General features: G+C 38.9%; 1 protein-coding gene across 2 annotated transcripts in view; it reads left to right on the forward strand.

Annotated features, from left to right (window-relative positions):
* vps50 (VPS50 EARP/GARPII complex subunit) overlaps window positions 1–24753 on the forward strand; it is a 154815-nt gene that overhangs the window by 81428 nt on the left and 48634 nt on the right. Inside the window, exons 14-23 of one of the 2 annotated variants that reach the window (XM_017694832.2) lie at window positions 2350–2441; window positions 2546–2640; window positions 4349–4447; window positions 5574–5664; window positions 8069–8245; window positions 9393–9511; window positions 14236–14342; window positions 16150–16271; window positions 17774–17848; window positions 20561–20641. In XM_017694832.2, coding sequence (XP_017550321.1) covers window positions 2350–2441; window positions 2546–2640; window positions 4349–4447; window positions 5574–5664; window positions 8069–8245; window positions 9393–9511; window positions 14236–14342; window positions 16150–16271; window positions 17774–17848; window positions 20561–20641 — 1058 coding nt within the window. The remainder of the gene's footprint in view (window positions 1–2349; window positions 2442–2545; window positions 2641–4348; window positions 4448–5573; window positions 5665–8068; window positions 8246–9392; window positions 9512–14235; window positions 14343–16149; window positions 16272–17773; window positions 17849–20560; window positions 20642–24753) is intronic. The other variant, XM_017694841.2, reaches the window with a different exon arrangement.

Below are 24753 nucleotides of genomic sequence, written 5' to 3' on the forward strand. Positions count from 1 at the left end.
AAACATACTCATTCACAAATGTTGTATTGGAACTTTACAATCCACACTTCAGACAGAACTTCTCCAGTTTTTTCAGTGAGTTGTGAGTGAGTGAAATTATTATTACATATGAGATTATAAAATGTTTTTGTTATTTTATGAGACTAAAGACTAAAGATCAGGTAATTATTCTTCTTGCAGCTTAATTTTGGTTTGTCACTCCTTACATAACACACAGGCCGAGTAGCTGATGTGAGTGTGAAGTGGTGACTGTGACGTGTATTGTTCAGTAAAGCTCCCAGCACAGTGTCAAGATGAGCTCTCCTAATGATGAGTGGCAGCTGTGCTTCAGTGCTTGTAATCAGCCTGTGTGCTATTAGGGGACATCATTGTTGGGCTCCTACATTAGCAAAGTGCCCCAGTCATGCTTTTCAGCTTCAAGGTTATCATAGGTCTGCCTGTAACTGTAGCAGCATGGCAGTTGGTGCGTGCAGTAATATACCATGGATACATTTGCGAGATGTTGGTTTTTATTTGGGACAGTAAGCTTTGCTAATCTAATTTCATGCGTATAGGCTTAATTGATTTCATTGAAAATCGCAGCCCTGGGTATAGAGTGGAAGGCAATAAATTAATTTTAGATAGCCATCAGTCATTTCCAGATTTTCAGGGATTTTATTTATTTATTTTCTTCTACATTGAGAAAGTGCCTGGCTATAAAGCAAAAAGTCCTGATGCTATTTAAAATATTAACAGCTCTATGTATATTTAAAAACAACAACAAAAAAAAACTCTGTGTCTTAACAGGGGGCATGAAATTTGTCCTTGTAATTTTAGGAGCTGTTGATGTTTGCTGTGTTTGATCAGCACCTAGCTTAGCAGTATGTTTTACTAAATGAACATGCTTACTTTGTTAATTTCAGCTTAAAATATAGGAACCAGGTTTATTTCATGGAAAGCCATATCACGTCAATATTTGTGACAATAACTGAAAAACTAGCAGATATATAAAAAAGATATGTGACTTTATTTGATCTGTCAGGTTTTCCAAACTTGCTTTTCAAAAATGCTCTGCCATGAATCCTGCAGGACATTCTATAGGTTTTTTGTGGGGCTGACTGGACATCTCTCTTAAACTTTTTGGTCCAGCTTATCATAGATCAGCTTGTTTGGGTTAAGGTCAGGTGACCTTTTTTAATTCTAATACCAAGAACATGTGAGGGAGGAATATAAGATGCAGAGAAAACGAGAGAACAGAAAAAAGATAAATGTAAATTGTCGAATGGGAAAATGTAAAAAAAAAAAAAAAAGGCTGTCAGTCAATTAAGTGTTTCAAGAGTATTGAGAAAGAAATAAGACAGTATTTGTGGGGTCAAAAAAGCGTTTGAGCCAGTTGACAGAGTATTGTAAATTGCCCATAGTTTTTCATCTGCCGCTTTTCACATGCACAAAAGTAATCATCATTTGTCTTTTAGTCTGATTTCTTTTACCATGTTTTCTTTCATGGGTAGTCCATGTCCATGTTAGACCCAACATGTGTGACTTTAGAACATTGTGTAGCGGCACAGCGCAGTGCAGCACAGCACTTATATGTGGTTGCCATTAAACAGATAAATCCATGCTGCCCACATTCAGCACAAAATAATTTGAGGGCTTAAACAACTTAAGTTAATAAAGACAAAATGACAGAGCCTGTTATTGTTATCAATAACCCAATAATTATAATTATCTACAGTAACTGCAAAGGAAACCTACAATAATAGTAGCGTATAGGCTGTAGCCTGACTTAACGGTAAGCCTTGGCCATTTTATTATTTTAACAAGAAGCTTAAAGCTGAAAACAAACATTTCATAGAACCTATAGCAGAAAATTCCAAACTATACCAAAATCTACAAAACCATAGCTGGAACAAAGTTCACTTGTACGTTTCTGAGCTAAACTTCAAGCAGGTCTCGGATTGATTGGCAGATTATGCTCATCCAGTAACGTACCATAGGACAAAATGAGAATAAGTGTGATAATGACCTCCTTTGTTGGTCCACCTTACAAGGAATGTTGGCCATTTTGCTGCCTGGGGTAGTTGGACATGCCTTGTCCAAGGGCACAACCTGAGGAACTTGTTCAGTTCTAGGATTTGAACCTATAACCCTCCAGTGGCTTGTACTGAGCTTGTACTTGGACTTTAGGAAACTACAATACATTCTGCGTTATCTGTGTTCCCATATGACCTCATACAATGTCTGGAGTTAGAGCAGCAGAACAACTCAAGTACTGGTTTGGTTAAGATGTCCCCAAACTTTTGACACACAGTTTACTTTTCAGTTTACTTTCTGTAATGACTGAGGAATTTATCCTTCTTCTTTTCACAGATGGCACTAGTAATGAGAGCCCAGGCGATTCTACAGTAGGCCGCAGCTACGTCAAGAAGAAGCTTGAGCATGGCCTGAGTCGAATTTGGCAGGTTGGTAGCATACTCATTTACTCCTTTGCCTGAATTTCTGCTTAGCCCATCAGCTCTCTGACCAGTGCTCCATTTCCCCCATCTCTCTTTGTCTCTGCACTCAGGATGTCCAGCTGAAAGTGAAAGCCTATTTACTCGGGACGGACATGTCCAACTTCAAGTACGATGACTTCATTGTGGTGCTGGATGTTATCAGCAGGTAGGCAGCCACATTCTCATTAGTGCTAATTGGATTGGCTGGAGGCCTGCTTTGCTGCCCAGGTCCCGTGAGAAACCCCTTTAACCCAGCAGAGGGACTGGGGGCAGAGGGCATTAATGAAGCCGCTTGTTCCACAGTGAGAGGGGAAACCTAGGCAGCCCCTTACATGCTGCACAATTAAAAGGCCATTGAGTGTGTGGAACTGCAGCCATGTTTGGCTGATCCCTGCTTACGGGTCAGCAGGGAGGATGAATGCAACCCCCCCATGCCTGTCCCTCTGTGTGAAAGAACTCCATGGGATTAATAAGCACTTGAAGCACTAAAAATAATACCTTTATTTATAGTATCTTTTATATATAAAATTGCAGCTCTCAAATTACTTCATACTGTATGTAAATAAACACAGAGTAGGTAATCAGTATTGAGGTATGTCATGTATTGCAGTAAACGAGCAAAAGTTTACTGTTCGTGTGACATCCAATATTCCCTTTATTATATCTGTACAATGTCATTCCACTGACCACCACTTGCTAAGTAATAGCAATGGTTTCTTTATCTAAAGCTGCTAGAACTGCTTTCAAGAAATTAACAAGGGCTGTCAAAGTATAAATAACACGTTAACAAGAAAAGTTTTTAATGCCTCGAATTTAACACGCTTTCCTACCATCCTTTCCTACCTTCCAGCCAAATAGCCTTTTAGTAGAAGTTATTCATTGTCAGATGAAAGCTCTAAGGGTGTTAGATCAAGGGTGCACAACTCAGGTTGTGGAGAGCCGGTGTCCAGCACAGTTTGATGTTTTTTCTTACTAACATACATGATTACACTTGTCTGTTAGTTGAAAGGTTTAGTGAATGTGTTTGAGCAGGGAAACCTCCAGGCTGTGCTGGACCCTGCCCTTCCAGGACTGGAGTTATGTACCCCTGCATTAGATAAATGTTAGGCCTCTAAAACTCAGATAAACAATAAAAGCTTTTATCTTTGAGAGACAGGAAAACATCAAGCTCCACTGATACATCAGATATAAAAAAACAAGTGTTTCTGTCCATCTTTGTAGTGGGAAGGGACCAATTTTATGGGACTGAAGGGATGTCTCCTGAAAAGAATGGAAGCTGTGATAAAGGCACAAGGTGGAATGCCTAGAATTGAAAGTATTGAAAATTTGGTATTATGTTTAGTTGTTTAGGCTTCTGTGTAATTTACTGTTAAGTATGTTTATTGTCTTTTTTCCTGACATTGAAAAATGAATAACTTCATGGCCGCTTTCAAATAAATGAAAGAAGGTCTCTGACTTTTGCACAGTAGTATATTTGAAACAGTGTTCAAGGCTTCATTGTTTTACTTTTCTTGTCTTACTCTTATGTAAAAGCAATAGAACACTTGAGATTATGTGTTAATAGGATTTAATGTATTTTAATAAGTGTAGGGTTGTCTATAAGAATAAAAATAGAAATTCATAATATAAAATCTTTAAAAAAATGCTGTTTTTAGTTGCTCTTGGAAACTAATATGTCTGATGAATATTAATATATAAGTCTTTAGTGCATCATAATAGAAGGCTGCTGTTCTGTTTTGTTTCCCTTCACCAGTGCAGTTTTGGTCTGAGCTAAATCCACCTTCTTTCCGTCTGCTAAATGTGCATGCACTCTCCCTTGAATGTACTCCTTTTCATTTTTATACCTTTTTTTTTGTCTCTTTCTGTTTCTCCAGGTTAATGCAGGTGGGTGAGGAGTTCTGTGGCAGTAAATCTGAAGTGCTGCAGGAGTCCATTAAGAGGCAGAGTGTGAACTACTTTAAGAACTATCACAGGTGAGATGGGTGTTTATGGCTTTGCTTGACCGTACGCTCTACTCATTCAAGAATTATAGTATCTCAAGTATCTTGAGTCGAACATTACACAGTGTTTATCTTATATAAAGTAAACAATGTTTAAAAACACACCCCAGTCTTGGGTTTCTAGAAACATTATCTAGTACATCTAGAAGCTTAACTCATGCAAATTTGTTTCATTGTAAGCATGAATGGTTCTCCTGCATTCAGTATGTTGAGGTGGATGAATATTACAGTGCATAAATGTGTCATTATAAAGGATGAAATTATGGCCGATCAGCCTCCTGAGTGCCTGATAACTGTCAGTAATGTTTCGTTCCCCATGGCTTTGTGCTGAAAGGGCACCGGCAGTATGAGGGGTCATCGTCTCTGTCTCCATGGCCTCCTGCTGACACCAGCAGCCCTGCAGAGACGCTTTTACCCAAGAGAAAGTTAGGAGCTCAGTCTCTCTTGCATAATTTCACAATTACTGTGAGTTTTTAAGCGCTTAGGCAGCATCCATAAAAAGTGATTATCTGTCAGCTTCCTGAATGCATGCTGTCTCTGCTGTCACGCGTTCTGCATTAACACATTTCATCACTGGAATATATATTGCACCTTTCAGCACAAAGGACCCCCCCCCCCCTTTTCCCTAGTTGGTCGTTATTTCGAATGCGATGCATTGTAAAATATCATAGAACAAACGCATACTGGCTTTTGTATTTAAGGCATCAAAATGTTACAGTGCATCTCATTTAAATTCCTTGGATGTATAACTATCACTTCCATTTAGCTCTCTTTATCTGTAATTCTTCCGCTGGTCTTTTTTGCCCTGTAAAAATTAATGTGAGCTGGAAGCTTCCATCCCTTGTTTAAGGCTTTAAAGCGTCAAATTTCAATGTTAATACTGACATTTCAGCTGAAGCTGTTGATATTGACCTAGATAAGCCTTGGGCTCCTTGTGCAGTGATCTGACAGAGAGAGGCAGCAAACTCAAAACTGCTGACCGTGACCTTTCTCAATGCTTTTTTGTCCATTATTTTGAATGTGGATCTATTTGGTAGGTTTTTTTTCCCCCTCTTTGCTCATGCAAATCTTAACCTCTTGTTCCTCTGTTTGGCCTTAGAACTCGCCTGGAGGAGTTGCGGATGTTTCTAGAAAATGAAACGTGGGAGTTGTGCCCTGTGAAATCCAACTTCAGTATTGCTCAGCTCCATGTAAGTTTCAGCACAGCAGGAGAGGATGCATACATGTTACATATGTGGCAAATATGACCTTTAACATGACTGCTAATCTAGACCAATTGAGGCTGCTATCAGTCATGGCAATTGCTGTACATATGGTTAATGATCCTTCCCACAATGCTGCACGTTAGTGTAATCTGCTTTCCTGTAAGCATAATGATATATACTGTGTATGACATATGATTTGTTGTTGGCTTCCTCAGGATTAGCATTCATGATTCCTTCTTAGGGCTTTGCTAGGGCTATGTTTAGGGCTGCCAATGGGTATAAAATTAAATTAAAATGTCCAACCACAGTCATACAACACTCCCTCTGTCTTTGTTTCTTAAACACTTGCTAGCCTGTTTTCTCATTATCATGATACGATTGTGTCCGTCTCATTCTAATTTGCACTTAAAAATATGCCACATGACACACAGCACCCACTGAAGCTCTGCTGTGTTAAGACCTAAAAGAAAACAGTCTGTCCAAACACTGAGCCCTGTCTCTTGATTAGCTCTGTGCTCTAGCTTTTTCTCCTGTCATAATGGAGCACACTCATCATCAATTTTAGCCTGAGGAAAGAAATGACAAGCTAATAAATGAGGCTAGGCAGCATTGTCAAGTTTGCTCAAACACGAGCCATTAACTCTACAACAGTCACAGCTTTGGAGATGTCAGTCTCCACAGAAATCATTTGTTTTCATGATATGTGCCTGCCACACATGCCCAGACACCTATATTCACCTGAGAGCATCTTATGAATAAATCAGGAAGTGTTTCATTTTGATAGCATATGCAAACAAGAGCCCTTCCTGGTGTTAAAACTATCTTCAGAGAAGGAATGACGCTTCCTTTTGTTTTTGCTTTAAATAAAAGGTATTTTTGGAAGCATGAAAGCAGTGGGTGTAATATCAGTATCTCATCACTGAATAGCACACTTGCTGGGGCTCTTTAATAAGCCCCATTAGCATGATCACATCTTGTCTGTGCCCTGGCGTACGAAAGGGTTTAAGCAGTTTAAATTCGTTTAAGGCTATCTTTCCAGGGCTTTGATCCTAGCCCTCTGTGCCGATTTGATTGCCACACTATTTCTGCATTGATTTTCTATCAGAGCTTTGTATTAAACGCCTTATAATCTTTCTATTTGCTGTTTACGGCCTGTCGCGTTTCAAAAGATGAATTACACAGCTCGTTTGATCATGGCAGAGCTATTCTTCAGGCTTCTCTGTTTAACAAAAAGCGCATTGGTGTTTTCAGGCAGTTACTTTGCTGCAACACGCCAACTGCACTCTTAAAAATAAAGGTGTCAGAAAGGGATTTGTGTGCAGTGCCATAGAAGAAGCACTTTTGGCACCTTTTAATGGATACTTCTTTAGAGAACCGTTTTTAAACGAGATGCGTCAGTGTAAAGAAGCTTTTTTTTTTTTTTAAAGTTTCAAGAACTTACACATAATTTACTATGTTCCAATATTGGTTTCTTTCTAAATACAGAGGAAACCTTACATTGATAAAGAACCTTTACCTGATGAAAAGCTTTTAAACCTTTTAAAAGGTTCTCCACGCTCATAAATGTCATTTACAAAAATGGGGACCAAAAGTGCTTCAGATTATCTTTTTTGACACCTTTGTCTTTAGGTGTGTAGATGTCCCTTTGTTAAAGTTGAAGAAGGCATTAAAGTCAGAGTACCTTTCAAGGCAAAAACATTCCAGACATAGTGAGGACGTTCAGATCACTTGAAAAGGAAAAAGGACGTTTAAAAATTCATTTGAATTTGAATCCAGTGACCACAAAGATATGAACTTGTTCATAACACCATGAACTTGCAAGCTTAACCATGAACTTGTGAGTTTGAAAGATTTGAATTGGAGTTTGTGTGTTTATATACAGGACTGTGCAAAGGTCTTAGGCACCTGATAAAATTATGTTTAAAAAGATGTTTATTTAGACAAGTGTTTATTTTCTCAGAAAACACTTACATTAGAATAAAAACCAATAATGTTCATACAAAAACTATTGACTATAGCTACCTCTCCTGGAGGACATCCAGTATTTTTTGTATTTAACATCAATTATCAATATCTGTCCTTCATTATGTCAAATCAAGTGTGCTCCCATGTAATTTTTTGTGTTTACACCTTTAATCAGCAGGGCATGGTAGGCCATCTGTTAATTTGTATGACAGTGTAAGTGGGCATTACTGCTATTCCATGGGGTGGAACTTTGGCCTACTCTGCATTGTCTCTGTGACATTAGAAACATGTCATGATCACTGATATTTATTTTTAAACATGTATAAGTGCATGTATATGATTTGTTTTTACTGATATTTTGCTCATATTAGGACTGTTGATTAAAATTGCACTTAATGCTTTTGTTTTTGTGCTTTATTTGTAGGAGTTTAAGTTCATGGGGCAGTGTCGGTCTCCATCAGTTTCTCCCAGCAGGCAACCGGCCTCAAGCGAGCCTGTGGAGCTCTCGCTATTTGAGCAGTACACTCAGGTAGGAAACCCCTTTGAGATGCAGATAGACAACAAGGAAGAAGAGACAGAGGATGTGTTGGCCTCCAATGGGGTAAGCTTGTTGTTCAGATATTACACTCCTGTTGCAGAGTTACAACTACTGTTGCATTACATTTCACACACAAGGCAGGTTAAAAATAAATCAGTAACACAATAAATAAGACAGTGATTAGGCATTTCATTATTGGGTTTACTGTGCATTATGTTAAAGTGTTAGCACTGTTTTGATTAGTGCTCCTAAAGTTCTAACTCAACATTCAGTGTTGCTTTGTGTATTTTCCACAGCGGATGTTTGTGGTACTGTGCTCCATCAGGCTCGAGTGAACTTGATTTCCATCTTCAGTAACATTATTGAGGCCACAGCGAGTTATTAATGAGAAATGAGAGAATAAATGGTGCTGTAATTAAGCTGGACGTAATTAATTTAGGGTGTTAAGTGCTTTATAGTCTCTCAAGCTGCCGCATGGCACTCGTATCAGCTTTATGGAGGGCACATTGGCTGTATAGAGTGTACACGCTGTTATTAGTGCTCAGATGGGCTTGACATTTCAGAAGAGATATTGGGACAATGAAATTAAACAGAGCGTTTACACTGGCCATAGTGGAGCCCACGAAAGAAGTGTTTTTACCTTGAGACAACATGCTGTGAAACATTGTGAAAAACAGAGTTTCAATTACTCTGGACTGTTAAGTGAGCATCTAGAGTTAATGTGATGTTTAATTATAATATAAGAGCTCATCATTCGTTCAGTAGGACTGGCTACCCTACCAGCCATCATAGGGTACACACTGTCTGCAGTGTTTATCATGGTGCTTTTTCAAAGCCCCTAAAAATAAAAAGAAGAAAATTATTATTGCAAAAGGTTCTATGAAACACATCTTTAATTCTTCAATCGCCCTCTGTCTCATACAACTGTTTTGTGGATCATTCTGTGCACTGCACACAAATGATACTGCCACAGTTTAGATTCAATGCAGTTCAGGGTTTTCCTTTTTTCCCCTTTGTATTTATGCATTTACTCCCGACCTTAACATTTCATTGGGCTGTTTTGAGTAGCTGAATACTCTGCTATGATGAATGAATATGAATAAGGACAGTGCGTGGGATGAAGCTAACGTCTTAGCCAAGGCTTCTCTCTGGCCATGAGTGACCATCCCTCTTACTTAACCCCCCTCCCCATTCCTCTCTCCATCACCAGTATGAGTCAGACGAGCTGGAAAAGAGTGTGTATCAGGACTATGACAGTGACAGTGATGTGGCGGAGGAGCTGAAGCAGGACTTTGTGGATGAGCAGACTGGAGACATTCCAGCAAAAAGGTCAGTATTAGTGGCACCGTCCAGCTTGGGTCAGAAAATGTCTTCATACAGTGTCTTCACCCTGGGTTTATCCAGCAGTAAAAGCAGCACCATGCTTCATTTATATAGTGATAGAAAACACGGCAGCACACAGAAAGCTCCAGTTTCAAAAGCTTTAGTTGCTGATATGTTTTACTCTGTACTACGTTGTATTGCATGCGCCACAGCTACTCTGGAGGCAGATTTTAGTAAGTTAAAGGGACAGAGACAAAGTCTCTGAAAGTGTCATCAACAAGCTTGTTCAATTAAGGGATAGAGAGAGGTCGGAAAATAGCCATGTAAAAATAAATTTTTTGTACATAGTAACACAAAAACAACATAGTGGACATTAAATGGAAAAAAATGATTAAATGCATGAACAATGTAGGACGCAGGTCCCTTAAATAACTATCTTTAAGTGTCTTTGTTGAGAATAAATAGATTTTACTGTAATTTACTGTAGACATCTTAAATCCTACAATTAGCAGTCAACATAATAAGTCCCTGTTTCCTTATTGATTTCCAGCAAGGATCATCTAATTTATGAGCTCTGGATTCTGGCCCATTTCAAGTCTCCATTGCAGTAGAACCTCACACTGTGTGCTGTGTGCAAACAGGCTATCATTAGCTTCTTATCAGAGAAAAGAGGATTAATTATCCTATAAAGAATGAGCCTTTTAAACCCATGTGGCTCACTGTTAGAAACAATTTCACTTCATTTTCATTAAGCAGTGGAATAAAACACATTCTCACATCATTAAAATGGTTCCTTTGGAGAATGCCTCATCATTTAGTGGATTATAAAGGATATAAATAGCAATATGTTTTATACTCGCTTGCCCCAGGCCTAAGGGGGTGTCTCTACTCATGGATATCAGCCAACAGTCAACACACTTTGGCTCTGAGATTCAGGTGCTCGTCAAGGCCTTGATTAAATGGATCAGGCTTGTTAGATTAGAGCTGAATCTTAATTATGCAGGGCAGTTAGTCTACAGGAGTGGAGAAGCCTTTGGCCTTTAGTCTTGGTACAAATGCCAACCCACATAATATAAGTAATAAATTAGAAAAATAAATTAGGGCTGTGCAATATGGATACAAATCTGGATACCATTTTACAATAACATCACATTTGAATGGTTAAAAATGAGTTTGTTAATGGTTAATAGTTGGGTCATAAGTACCCTAAAATCCTTAATGAGCATCACAACATTCATCTATACTGATAAACCTCAGATTTTAATGGCTACTTATCTTACATTGTCTTCTCCATTAGTCAGCATTGTACCTGTCAGCTTCACTGTTGCCACCTTGTCCTTTTTATTTAGGTGTTATAACTGTTTATTAATTATTTTTAAGGGTTTTGTTTTATTAATCAGTACCAACATTTTGTGTATTTTTGATATATCTCTGTGAATGCATTTTTTTCTGAAGTGGTCAGAAAAAAGTGATCTTGTCATGTAAGAACTATTATTTGGAATAATCAGCCTTCATTAAATGTAACGGGACTTGAAGGATGAATGGTATGCAGCCATATATCTTCTGTACTGTTCTTTTGTGAAGCTGTTGGACGTCTGAAAGGAGGGCCAGGTTTACAAATCATTGGTTGAACTCCCAGTTGTTTTCATCATGTGCATAGAAGCCTTGCGTGTTCACAGGAGGTCACACTTGAGCAGCACCTGACTTTATATAGAACTAATATGAATTGTGTGGTGTCATTCTTGAGGTGTTGAATGAGGGAGGAGGCTATGGGGGAGGAAACCTTGAGCAGTTTACAAATGTATATATCTGCTGCTCTCAAGATGCAAGAGAAGCCTGATTAGTTATTGAAAGCAAGCTTCTTTTTTTCATCTCTTCACTTTGTATTCAATGGAATAAAAAAAGTTTCTTAAGTGATAGAATTTCAAGGAGTGAGTGTGTTTATTGAAGTGGGACACAAGGAATTACATATCACTGTTAGAACCAGACCATTTATCTTCAGTTTTGTCATTTATTTATTGATTGATTTATTTATTCAAAATTTGCTAATGATAGTTAATCTTGTATTTTAATGTATACACTGGTGTTTTATTAGTTTTAATTGTTAATGTAATTATTATTACATTGTTTTCTTCACTGTGATTTTCCCAGATTTTTTCCTTTGACTGCAGCTGGTTTAAATGTACTTTGAGTGGATCCACGGATTAGAGTTTCTGCTACTCAAATTAGCCCGTTTGCAAGTGAAGTCATAGAACTTCAGTTGCAAAACTAGATCCAGCTGCACTCACTAAATTTTAGCATGGACTGTAGTTTTGCGTGCTCCTTAGTAAATCTGGCCCTAAATCTTTACCCTCCTCATCTCACTGCTTCTACAGTTTTTAGCAGACACTCTTATTCAGAACAGATTTTACATGGGCAGACAGATCCATTGCTGCCTGTATTTCTGCCCGAACAGGGAATTGGACCCTTCCATGCATGATCTGATGTTTTTATCCACTGTGCTGTTCAGTGGCTTTACATGTCAGGGTATTGCTTGAGTAAAACTGGCACTTTTCATCATCGGTCTACTCTTCCGGTTCTGCAATAAAGGCCCTGAATAACACAAACAAAAAAAGACAGGGGCCACAAAGAGGCTAACATGCTCATACTTAGAAAGATTATGCAATACTGCACTGATCTTTAGGTAACTCAACCGTGCACAAACATGATGTGCATAGAACATAAAAAAAGGCATAATTAAAAAAAGCATTATTAAGAGCACCACAATGTTAAGAGCACCATGATGTTGCCCCAATTTCTATATATCACATGTCAAAAAGACTATAGAATATATTGTTAACACTTGCCACATGACCCAGCCCTATGATGAATACAGCTACACTTTTTTGTATGGAACATGGGTCTGCTTTTGTTAGTTCCACATCTGCTGGTCGCATACAGTTACCTAAACTATTGTTACGTTCCTAAGAAGAAAAGCATATCTATGTAATTAGATGGTAACACATTAACAATTACATACATCTCTCTCACTCCCTTTTCTGCCTTTTTTGCCCCCCATTTGTGTCATTCAGGACCTTCATCAAAGGCCTGAAAGTGTAGACCTCTGATGAAAAGTGTGATTTTTCCCAGATTACCCTTTAATTGCTTTATTTATTACTTTAGACCTTTAAGAGCAGTGTATACGTCACATACATCATTCGTATAATTAGAGGACTCATTAAGTTATAAACAATAATTAATGGTTAATGCACTTCCTCTTATCTGCTTCTGCCCCAGAGCCATGACTGGCACTTCTTCCTACTGCAAAGTGGCAAGCTTGATGTTAATTGTATGAGACTACCAGCTGTTGAGGGATTACAAGTCTTATGCTTTCTATGCTTGCAACCGATTTCTCTCTAAAATTTACTGAGGAAGTGAAAATGTGTGTCATGGTTATTTTTTTATTTTAGTGCATTATGAAGTATGTAGTTGATAATGTGGTTGTATTACGTCATACTGAGGGCTGTTTCCTTCTTCAGTTTGTGTGGCATAAGTTGAGATGACAATCTTGCACTTGATTAATCACGCTTCCATATCAGGCCTAGCATGAGAAGATACGTCACAGCCGAGAGATTTTAGTCGTGTTGAAATGCTGTGCTCCCTGTGTGTGAGGATCCTTGAAAGCACGCTAGGCTCAAGCAATTAGTGATTACGTTGTAGTAGTGCTTATTAAATCTGCGTGTGTGACAGTTCAGAGAGAATTCTTGGAACGTTTCTTACACATTGCAGCAAAAACATACAACTCTCACACTGCGCTGTGTTGCATCTGTTCCTCTGATTCCAACAAAAATAGAAGAAAATATGCTTAAATTGACAGTGAACAGTTGACAGTGGTTTAACTTATGGGGATTTCCACGGAATCTAAAAAATTTCTACATAGTTTAATCACAGAGAAGTGAATTAAGTCATTTGGCGTGTTTTGATGTGAAAAGTTTTGTTCTAGAAAAACTTACTCTAATTTCTTTATAGTGGTGGTTATAGGAACCAGAGGTTATAGCGTCGACAATGCAGGTCATTTTGTTTACCATCCAGATGACCAATGAACCAATATGTGTCTTCTGAGTGTCTATATAGGTATGGGAGCAAGATCGTAGTGCATGGCCATGACTTAGCAAGGCATGATCTCCTTCTTACGCCTTACTTTGTCATAGCCACAACTTGATTATCTCATTCCCACGCCTTACTAAGTGGTAGCCACATATTAGGATCTCCTTAATGCATTAAAACGGTGTGGCTGTGCGTTATTTTTTTTTTTATACAAGATGTCACCAGCATGGCTCCGTAGAAACCTCATCACATAACTATGATGAAACGTGCCAGATGTGACAGGCAGTGTTTTCATAACCATTTAATGTAATGGCTTTCTATGAGGAAGCGTTCAGAGATGTTTAAAGCTTTGGACATCTGGTTCCTATCACCACCATTATGAACATTTCTATCTCTGTAACTTTCTTGAGAATGGAAAACCATTCTGAAAGACTTTGTTTGCATCTTAATTTAACTATGCAGAAATTTGAAAAAAAAAATGTTGGCATTCCACTTTAAAAGGAACTTTTTCAAATGGTGCATCAGTTATGCAAAGCTGATTCTTGAATTCATTTAATTAATTTGTGATCTACTCTTGCCCTACTGGTTGTAGAGTATTTTGAGATATAGTTGAACATGGGCCTGTATGTTCTGTCTTTAATCAGCGTATCCAGAGAGACACTGCGCAGCAGAAAGAGGTCTGACTACAACTTGAACAAAGCCAATGCACCCATTCTGACCAACACCACCCTCAACGTGATCCGCCTGGTCGGTGAGTAATTGACCGCTGACCCTACATCCACTTAAGGGTAACAGAGCAGTGACGCAGTTGACCCAGTGCAGGGGACCTCAATTTACCCATTAATTAATAAGCTAATGGCAGAGGTGTGCTCATAGCCTCACCTATGTGTTTCCTTTGCTTCCGTTCATTAGCTCTATTTTGCAATAGATGGATCATCTCATCTGAATCATTTGAAGATATGCTAATTTGTCTGATGCATTGGCAGAGGTGGCACCTTAAACTCCATTGAGCAGGATGAAATCTTTCTTCATTATTTCATACTTTACACAGAGATTTGTTGCTTTGATATCTTTGTTCACAGCTTTTCTGATTCAAACCTCAGTGTTGATTGTTCTGAGCCATTTTACAAACCAGGAAAAATGGGAAAAACTTTGACAACAGATTTTTGTTTTTTGTTTCACATGTTTTTCATGTGAAAGAGCACTTTTAATTTAGAGAGCTTTTATCCCTTACAGTTAATAGGAACGTTTCAGTTAATGCTTTGAGAATTCTTCTGTGGATAAATGAACAGAGATTATTTTGCATCTACAGCAGTTTTATTAACAAACACCTACCCTTGATGGTTTTCTCGTACTCATTATTTGAGGCAGTGTTGTGCCAGCGTGATCTTGTTTTGTTGTTTGAGAGAATATGATTGAAGTCAGTTGTGGAATCACATGTACAAAGGGCCTTCCTCAGCATAAAAGTTAAGTTCATTTTCTTATCATTCATTGTCTTATTCAATCCTAACATTATTACCATCTTGTATTCGTTTTGTATTCTTTATTGCTGTTTTTCCTAAATTCAGTTCCCATGCCCGAGGGTGCATGGAAATGCACTTGTCAATGTCCAAACAGTAAAGATGATTGTGCCTTAGGTATTAAATTCCATTATGATTGACTAAGGAACATTTCTTGAATTCTTGAGAGTTGTGTTAGATGCAAAATTGACTGCTGTCAGAGGAGCTTTTTAAACTGATTCCTGCTGAAGGAACATTTTACTGATACATCTTGCTGTTGAAAAGAAGATGCTTTTCTTTCTTTCTAAATAATATATTATGTGGTGGACAGAAGTACTGTGCAAAAGTCAGAGACCCCCCTTTTTATTTCATTTTCTGTGAAAATGGCCATCGAGTCCAGGTTATTCATTTTCAGGAGATATTCTGAGGAGAGAAGATAATCCACTTGCCTAAGGAATAAGAATGTTAAAGGAAAATGAGGTCAAAAAATATGAGTTTCCAAAACCGCGGTCCTTATTAAAACATAGAGAGAAAATGGGACTTCTGGGATCATGAGTTTGTGATTACTTGAATCATAAGAAGCAAAAACTGTGAACAACTTCTAAGACTTCTAAGAACTTTGGAGGAACTTTGGAATACCCTACAGATTTTTCTTTGAAAAACTGAAAGCAAGTCTCCTGAAAGAATAGAAGCTGTAATAAAGGCAAGGAGTTGACAGTAAATGCTGAAATATGATATTTGGTATCATATTTAGTTGCTGAGACTTCAAGTAATCTTAAATGTTATGTGTTCTGCTTTTTTTCTTATGCTCAAAAATGAATAACTTTTACTTAATGCCCATTTTAACTATAACTGAAAGAAATGAAGGTTGTTTGACGTTTGCACAGTACTGCACGTGACTGTTTATTTTTATGGTGCTTCATCACACAATTAACTAATAACAATTTGCTTGGGCTACATATTCCAGTCTTCCCTGAAACTAAGCTGGGAGCTGCATTAAATTGCTGAACTCAAAAATATAGTTTCTTGTGCATTAACTCATGATATTGTCTTTTACAGGCAAATATATGCAGATGATGAACATTTTAAAACCCATTGCCTTTGACGTCATCCACTGTGTATCGCAGCTCTTTGACTACTACCTGTACGCAGTCTACACCTTCTTCGGCCGGAATGACATGGTACGGCTCCAGCATGGCTCTGAGAAGCATTCTTTCCATTATGCATCTTTGTCCTGCATTTTCATGCTCAAAGTTTTCGGCTCCCTGATGATAAATTATTCAGCTCTTGTGCAGAAGCAAACGGCGCTTTTATGTTCTTTTTGTTCCTGCTCCTTACCATGAACATATGAGCATATAACGACATGTTTATGAAGCAATCACACCAGCCTCTCATTTTTCTCATCGCACTCTTAGGCCCCTTGGGTGTACTCTGTTCCATAATTACTGCTATTATTATCTGAGCAACCTAAGCAAGTGTCTGACATGCTAGGGGTGCGCCCCATTATTCTGAACATTGAAGTGGGGGGTTGAGCGTCAATGGCTTGAAGCCTGTTTTTTCTTTTTAAGGCAGTGTGCAATTTGTCTTTTCCTAAAGTCTTCCCAGAAACAATGTGAGATTCCTGAATATTTTTGAGAAATATAAAGATAGAAAACTTTATGCCCTACAATAACTCTCTTGTAAAATGTGTGAGTCTTCTCAAGCAGGGGTACAGGAAGAGGTAAGCTGGTGCTTGTGTGCTTGTCAGAAGTAGCTATTCAGAGATCATCTTATATGCTGAATTAGGGAAGGAGCATTAAATTAGGGCATGCTTCCATTTGTCTAGACTCTTTCTCTTCCTCCATTTCTCTCTCTCCCCTGTCACTTATTTGATTTATATCAGCCATCAGTTTCATTTGAACAGTCTGTGGCAACACTATAAATACTAGTAATAATATTCTTACTGTGATAATAGCTTCATGAATATTTACCAAGCACCTGAAATCGATTTGCACACATGCTGCCTCCGTGACCTGTAACTGACTCTAAACACAAAAAGCCTTCAGCTACCATGTATAGCATGTTATTTCTTCAAATATTGAGCTACATTAATATTCTTAAGGGGAGTATGTCATTGTATGTCTCCCGCAGTATCAGCTTTGCCACGCACTCTCTAAGTTGCACTGGTGCTGGTATCCAAGATTGTGAGTTTGAAGTTAATAACCTGCCATTAAGGTGGTGAATACAAAGCATGGGTGAAGAAAAAGATGTGGAGATACAGAGACTCCCTTGGAAAAATGAATCACCTCCAGAGTGATGACGAGCCTCTGAGCTGTGGAGAGTGCCAAGCTGAGTGTAACGATGTTAGTGTTTCAGCAACAGCAGCACAGTTGTCCCTGTAGAGAATGGCTCTCTTTAGAAATTTTCACATTAGAGGAAGACTGGCTTTATTGACCACCTGACAGCCATCCATCTGGGTTGATTTGCATGACTTCCATTTGCACGCTGCATTGGTCTGCTCCTTCTACGGCATGCTTCACAGAAACACAGACGTCTTTGTCTAACATACATACTTACATATTTAGAAGTCAGTTTTAAAATCTATAGGCCACTTCCATTGTGCCTCTTTGCTTGTTTTCTTTGACATTACTGTTACATTGTTTTGTTCTGTATCTGTTTTTGTTGTATTTTTTCCCCCCCTAAGCATGCTCCTTGTCCAGCCATGCCTATCCCAGGCGGCCAGCTAGGCGGCTCCAGACAGGTGCCCCCTGGCTGCGGGGTAAGACCACAGCGTGGCACACTCGCAAGTGGCTGTATGTTAACCCTTACAAATCACAGTTGTTGCTAGTAATTACAAAAGCAATCATTTTACTGTTAGGTCTGTAAATATTTGTTTGTCAGCAAAGTTACTGTTATTTTGGCTGGCTACCTCAACATATTGCAGTTTAAATTAAATAATTAATATGAGCTCAAGGTGCTGACTGCAGCTTTAATTTGAAGGTATGTACATCCAAATCAGAGGAATTGTTTATGGATATATGTATTACGCTTCAAAGACTGGGAAGGAAGACTGGATTAAAGTTTGCCAAAAGGATTAAAAAATAAAAAGAACTTGTGTAGTTTTGGAACACTTTCTAGACATATAAGACAAAGATCAATTTGTACCAAAGATAAGAGAAGAGTATGGAGGTGGAAAGGAAATGATCCAAAACTTACCAATTCATCTCTCAAGCATGGTGGAGGAAGTGCAGCCAAAGGAACTGGTTCCTTTGTATTTGTTGAGGTTTCTGCTGACAAAAGAAGCAGGATGAATCCTAAGTGTGTTAGGCTGTATTATCAGCTCAGATTCAGCCCAGTGCTTCAAAACATATTGAATGGCGCTTCACAGTATAGCTGGACAGTGCCCCAAAGCATATTGCAAAAGTAGGCCTGGCAAAGTATCACCAGGGGCAAAACCCAGCATCTAGTGATGTCTGTTCATATTTCAGGCAGTCGTTATCTGCAAGAGATTTCCAGCCGAGTATTAACAATGGCAAAAAAATCACATAAAAATAAAAATCACAAAATTACTTTTGAGTCCCAAAAATGGGAAAGGTTGTGCATCAAAGTGGTTGTAATTGCCAATGTAAACACCAATCTGGATGTAAATACCCTCAAAATAGAACTGCACTTATTTCAATTCCAACAAGAATGTTGTCAGTGTCCACGTATTTATAGACCTGGCTGTTTATCAGTTTTTATCATTAATAGCTGAAACAAGCAGAAAAAATTCTATTAAATGTGCAGATTCCAAACATTAGCTATAACACAAGCTATACTACGTTTGTGATTCTGAGCAGAAGATAATTTACTGTGATTTGAACAGTATCGTAATTGTTGTGTGTTTTGCAGAAAGACATCCTTTACATTATTTTTAAATTCTTACAAACTTGTTACAGAATATTAATCAAATGTAAATGTCATTATGTAATTATGTAACTACTTTGACATTATAAGAAAAAAGTATAATAACTCTCGATTTGTAAGGGGTAAGTCATACACACTGTGTGTTTAATGCTCAGCAATTTGCTGTGCTTAGTCTTAGTGCTTCTGGTGAGTTTCGTCCCTTTAACATGGCCCTGAACTGTGTACTTTAAGAGGAAAAGGCCTTTGACTGATGTACACAATAACTAACCACAGACTGTTGTTTTAGTGTGATGTATAAGGGTAGCTGATTTTGCACAAAGGGCGTACAAGACAAACAAGCGTGCAATAAATTTGACGTGTCAAGCAAGTGAGGGTATCTTGTCTAAAAGCTAATAAATGCTTCATTGAAAACTCCTGAAGATGTGATTCTGTAAACTTCAGCATCAGCTTTTTTCCTTCTAGTGGCTGTTATTCTGAAAGCCTTAGCCATGGCAACTTGCAAAAATTTGTTTCCCATTGGACTTTTTAAATATGCTGCATGGAAATGCATACACACAATCATGTGGATGGCAAATCAGAATGCCGCTGGTAAAAAAACAAAAAACAAAAAAAAAACAGTTTTGATCAGTTTAACCTATCAAGATATCAGACACTCCATTTCTGTGTGGACAGAGTGGGTGAGGCTGGCCTGGAACTGTGACCACAACCAGAATTAGAAGATATTTGCAGTCTCCCAAAATGCAGTTTACTGTAACAAATAAAGCTGTTAGAGCATGACATCTTCCCCAAGTGTTGTGCAGATGATCTGTCTGATAGAATAAACTGTGAAGTATTTATGTAACTTTTGAAAAGTGAGAACGCTGTGCGGACAGAAATGCGACTCAGACAGATTTATGTCTTATTTTATTTTGTCTGTCCTCTTCAAAGAGTGAATACAATGTGAAACAAATGTCAGTGGTTTTCCTAAAAACACCTTGCTATGAAAACATTCCCATTTGGCAGGCGAAAAGTCAATAAACTCAAGTTTTAATTCTGCCCGTGTTGATTTTTTTTTTTTGTTCTTTAAATAATTCTGTTCAAGGCAATGCACTGGCACTGTTCCAAACATGGTCTGCTTGAACATGGTTTGCATGGCCTCCATAAATTTGCAAATTTCCCCCAAATGTGACCACCATGTTCCCATCATAAATTTCTTCTTTCTGTGAGACGGGACTAATGTTTGTAGTTGTTCTGTGGTCAGTGTCAGTCTGCCAGGTCATAGCTCACTGCAGCTTAACTGCCTCACCACAGCCATCATGTTGACTATATGAAGACTTAATTTCACCCACATCATCGTGTATGGTTTGTGTGTTTGTGTGTTTGTGTTTGTGTCTGTGTTATGGTGATTCTTTTGAATGATTTGGAGTGAATTTTTTCATTTAGAAGTTCTTCCTGTATCTGTGTGTGTGAGTGTGTGTAAGAGATCTGTGCTGGTGTGTGGTTTGTAGAAGCATAAAGCATCTTTTAGGTGTGTGTGTGTGTTGTAAAATGTGTTGACTAGGGAGTGTCCTCTCACTGTGTGTGTTCTGCTGTGTGTTTCCTGCAGTATGAATCATCAGGGCTGGGTCTGATCAGCAGCAGACTGAGAACTACACTGAACCGCATCCAGGAGAGCCTTATAGACATGGTGAGAGAAAACCCCCCCTAATAGACATGCACTTCTCGCCCTCTCTCGTTCTCTTGTTCTCTCGTTTTCTCTCTCTCTCTCTCTCTCTCTCTCTCTCTCTCTCTCTCTCTCTCTCTCTCTCTCTCTCTCCCTTCCTCTCCCTCCCTCTCCTTCCTTCCGCCTCCCTCCTTCCGCCTCCCTCCCTCCCTGATTCATCTCCTTATTTCAGAGCTGTCTCCCTCTTTTTCTCTCTTTCTCTCATCTCCCACTCTCTCCCTCTACCTAATCTATCTCTTTCCTTCTGAGCTCGCGCTCTCTCTCTCTCTCTCTCTCTCTCTCTCTCTTGCTCCCATTTTCTCTTTGCTGTCTCCTTCTTTCTCTCATTTGCTCTTGCCCCACTCTGTTTGTCTCACCTTTTCTCTCCCTTGTTCTCTTGAGAGCTCTCTTTTCTCTGCTCTCTCTCTCTCACATTCTCTCACATTCTCTCGTTCTGTCTCACTGTGTTTCTCTCTTTTGTCTCATTTTCTTATGGATCTCACATTCTCTCTCTCTCTCTGTCTCTCTCTCTCTCTCACTTTAATATTTTCTTTCTCTCCTCTCTACCTCTTTCTTGTTTTCTTTCATTTTCTGTCTATAGCTCTCTTCCCTCTCTCTGTCTTCTTCTGCCTCTGTCAGTCTCTCTTTCTATGTCTCTCTCTCTCTCTCTCTCTCTCTCTCTCTCTCTCTCTCTCTCTCTCTCTCTCTCTCTCTGTCCCTCTCCTCTTTCTGTCTTTCTCCCATTTTTTGTGTGCGTGTCTCTCCCTCTCCCTTTCTCTCTCATGTTCTCTCGTTCTGTTTCACTGTTTCTCTCTTCCTTTTGTCTGTCATTTTCTTATGGATCTCACATTTTTTTCTCTCTCTCTCTCTCTCTCTCTCTCTCTCCCTCCCTCCCTCTCTCCCTCCCTCCCTCCCTCCCTCTCTCTCTCTCTCCCTCTCTCTCTCCCTCCCTCCCTCCCTCCCTCCCTCTCTCTCTCTCCCTCCCTCCCTCCCTCCCTCCCTCTCTCTCTCTCTCTCTCTCTCTCTCTCTCTCTCTCTCCCTCTCTCCCTCTCTCCCTCTCTCTCTCTCTCTCTCTCTCTCTCTCTCTCTCTCTCACACACTTTAATATTTTCTTTCTCCTCTCCATATCTTTGCTTTCTTTCGTTTTCTGTCTGTAGCTCTCTTCCCTCTCTCTGTCTCTTTCTGCCTCTCTCAATTTCTATCTCTCTTTCTGTGTCTCTCTCTCTCTCTCTCTCTCTCTCTCTCTCTCTCTCTCTCTCCCTCTCTCTCTATCCCCCTCCTCTTTCTGTCTTTCTTCCATTTTGTGTCTCTCTCTCTCTTCCTCTCCCTCTCCCTCTCCCTCTCTTGCATAACTGTGATTGTGAAACTGAATGGAAATGGTAGTGTGCATTAAGCTCAGGTGCTCAGGTCGCCATATTCCATCATCATACTCTATCATCTCATGGCCCCTACCCCTCCTTTAGCAGCCCCAGGTGAGTTAATCGGCGCCCAGAACACTTAGATTTTTTTTTTTAATGCTCTACGGTTTCCATGGTTGCCCCCATTAGGGCACCCCAGGGGCATTGACCTGCAACCATCCGTGCACCAAACACACTCTGCCTTCAGCACAAATGGGTGCTCATTATTGTATAGAGCCCCCATCTAATATCTCACATCCCCTTCCCTCCCCAAGTTGATAGAGTTGAGCTTGTGTTTGTGGGACGCTTTCAGCTTCTTCATTTATCTTTGGTGAGGCTTGAAGCTCAAACTTTAGAGAGAAGGAAATAATACATTTGGGTCTCTTTTGTTCTCTATCCCAGTCTTTTATGCTATATGTGGTCAGTGGGATGGACTATTAGCCTGAAGGTCAAATCTGATCTCAAGCCAGATTTTAGTGGTCCAAAGCTGGCCACACATCTCGCATAGTAACAACAGTCTTACACTAAAGACAAAATAGGTGTGAAGTTTAAGACACCGCTTCAGAGAACAAAAACGCAGAGCAAGAAATCAGACGGATCATTTTCAGCCAGTGAGCCAGCAGGGATCAATCAGTAAAGCAGAAGCTTAGCAGGCCAGCTGGGCGTATTGGAATTGTTTCAACAACAGAAGCATTGAGTGATAAAATGTTCGACTGTATGTTTTTTAAGGTTTTCATCTTTTATTAAGCATATTACCAGTAGGTGCAACTCAATTCTAACTTTAAAGTTTTCCCAGGCAGCTAGGTTGCAAGGAAACCTTTTGTGAAGCTTTTTGGGATTGATTTCTGCATCACAGAACTTTTTTTTTAACAAACAGAACACATTTCACATTGCTTTCATGAACAAATGGCTTAAACAGGCAAGATCATTGGTGGAAAAAGTGAGTGAACTTCTGTGAAGATGATCTCCTAAAAATAATACAGTTGGAATCATATGTTTGAATCAGTTCAGATTTTGGGTGCCTGCCCTTGGCAACAGAGTTCTGTTGAAGTGTAATATGGCCAGATGAAAATGTATTGAACTTAAAAATACTTAAACATTCAGAAAATAAGAAAAATTGTCAAACCTTATATGACTGGAAAGAGGTAACAGTCTGCAGTCAGGCAGGTGGGTTATAAAGGGAAGAAATTCATCACATTTGCTGTCTCTTTAGGGGGCCTAAGATACACCATAGACACCATAGAATCCCCAGTTAAGTGACAGTGGGCCATAGGTTGAGAGCTAAGGCCCTACAGAACAACACTTAATAAGACTAGCATTTGTGGGAGGTAACCACAGAGGAAACAGTTGCTCTCCAGAGTAAAATCACTGCTGCTTTTCTCAAGTGGATGTCCAACAGCAGCACTAGAAGAATGTTGAACGTAGAATTTCAAGTATAGGTAAATGGACCCAGGATTACATCTGTAGAAAACAGAATGCTGCATGCTGTGACCAGAACTCATCCCAACTGTGAAGCATGGTGGAACAAATTTTACAGGGTTGTTTTGCTGCCTCTGTCCACGTACAGCTTTCAATTATTGAGGAAGCAATGAATTCAGAGTTGTGTCAGGAAATTATACAGCAGAATGTCAGAGTGTCTGTGATCTAAAACTCAAATTTGAGGTTTAGGCACTCTATTGGTTTAGTCCCATTGTGGTATGATTAGAAGTGGGCTGTTCAAGCAAGACATCCCAAAAATATACACAGATTCAAACGGCTTTATACAGAGCATGGCTTCTCCATTCTGGTCCTGGAGTATCACTGCACTGCCAAAGGTAATGTTTTCACTTCTCTTGTACACCCTGCTCACCTTACAAAGGGCTTGTTTATTATCTTGTAGTTGGACCTGGTGTGTTGGAAGAGGAGAGAACTGTAAAATGTGAAGGGCAGTACAGGGCTTCAGGGACCAGAACTGAGACATGCCAGAATACCTCTTAACCACTGTACAGGACTGATCATAAGCTTTAGGAAGTGTCAGGTTGTGTTAAATGCCGATAAAGTGCCAATATATTACAGTAAGTGTAATTACATCTGTAATTACTGTTACAGATCTGTTTGTCAGCATATGTAACATTTCATGTCACACTAATTCTCAAATTTTTAATCACATTTTACAATATTTTCATAACATTGTATTAAGAAAAAGACATTGGAAGGTAACACGTACATGTAGTGTTCTGACTGTTTAAATGGTAGTAATGTGTTGATATCTACCTTATTACTGAATATTGATGTATGTCTAAAAAGTTCACATTCCGTTTCCATCTTGAGTTTAAAAAACACTGGTTAAATATGAAAAAAATGCTATTCTATAATCTGTGATGTTTGTTAAATAAGAAATATTTTAATAATAATACATATGATAATATATAATATATAATAATAAATGATTTCATCAAGCCTTCCCAAACATTTCCTCAAAACTGTATTAATTATGATCCCTTAATGAATATGTATACCCTATTTAGAATGGCATTTTATTCTAAAGCTTTGATGTCTGTGCTTTTATACAGTATGGCATAAAATTCAGGGACAACCTTTCCTTTCATTAATTTCTACTCAAGACAGCAATTAAGCACTTTATCTTACAGTTTTAGAAAAAAGCAAGAAATGTAATTAACAGAATGTTACGCAGATACCTGTGTATATCAACCTAAACA

This window comes from Pygocentrus nattereri, chromosome 27 (genome assembly GCF_015220715.1).
Source record: "Pygocentrus nattereri isolate fPygNat1 chromosome 27, fPygNat1.pri, whole genome shotgun sequence".
NCBI classification, from domain to species: domain Eukaryota; kingdom Metazoa; phylum Chordata; class Actinopteri; order Characiformes; family Serrasalmidae; genus Pygocentrus; species Pygocentrus nattereri.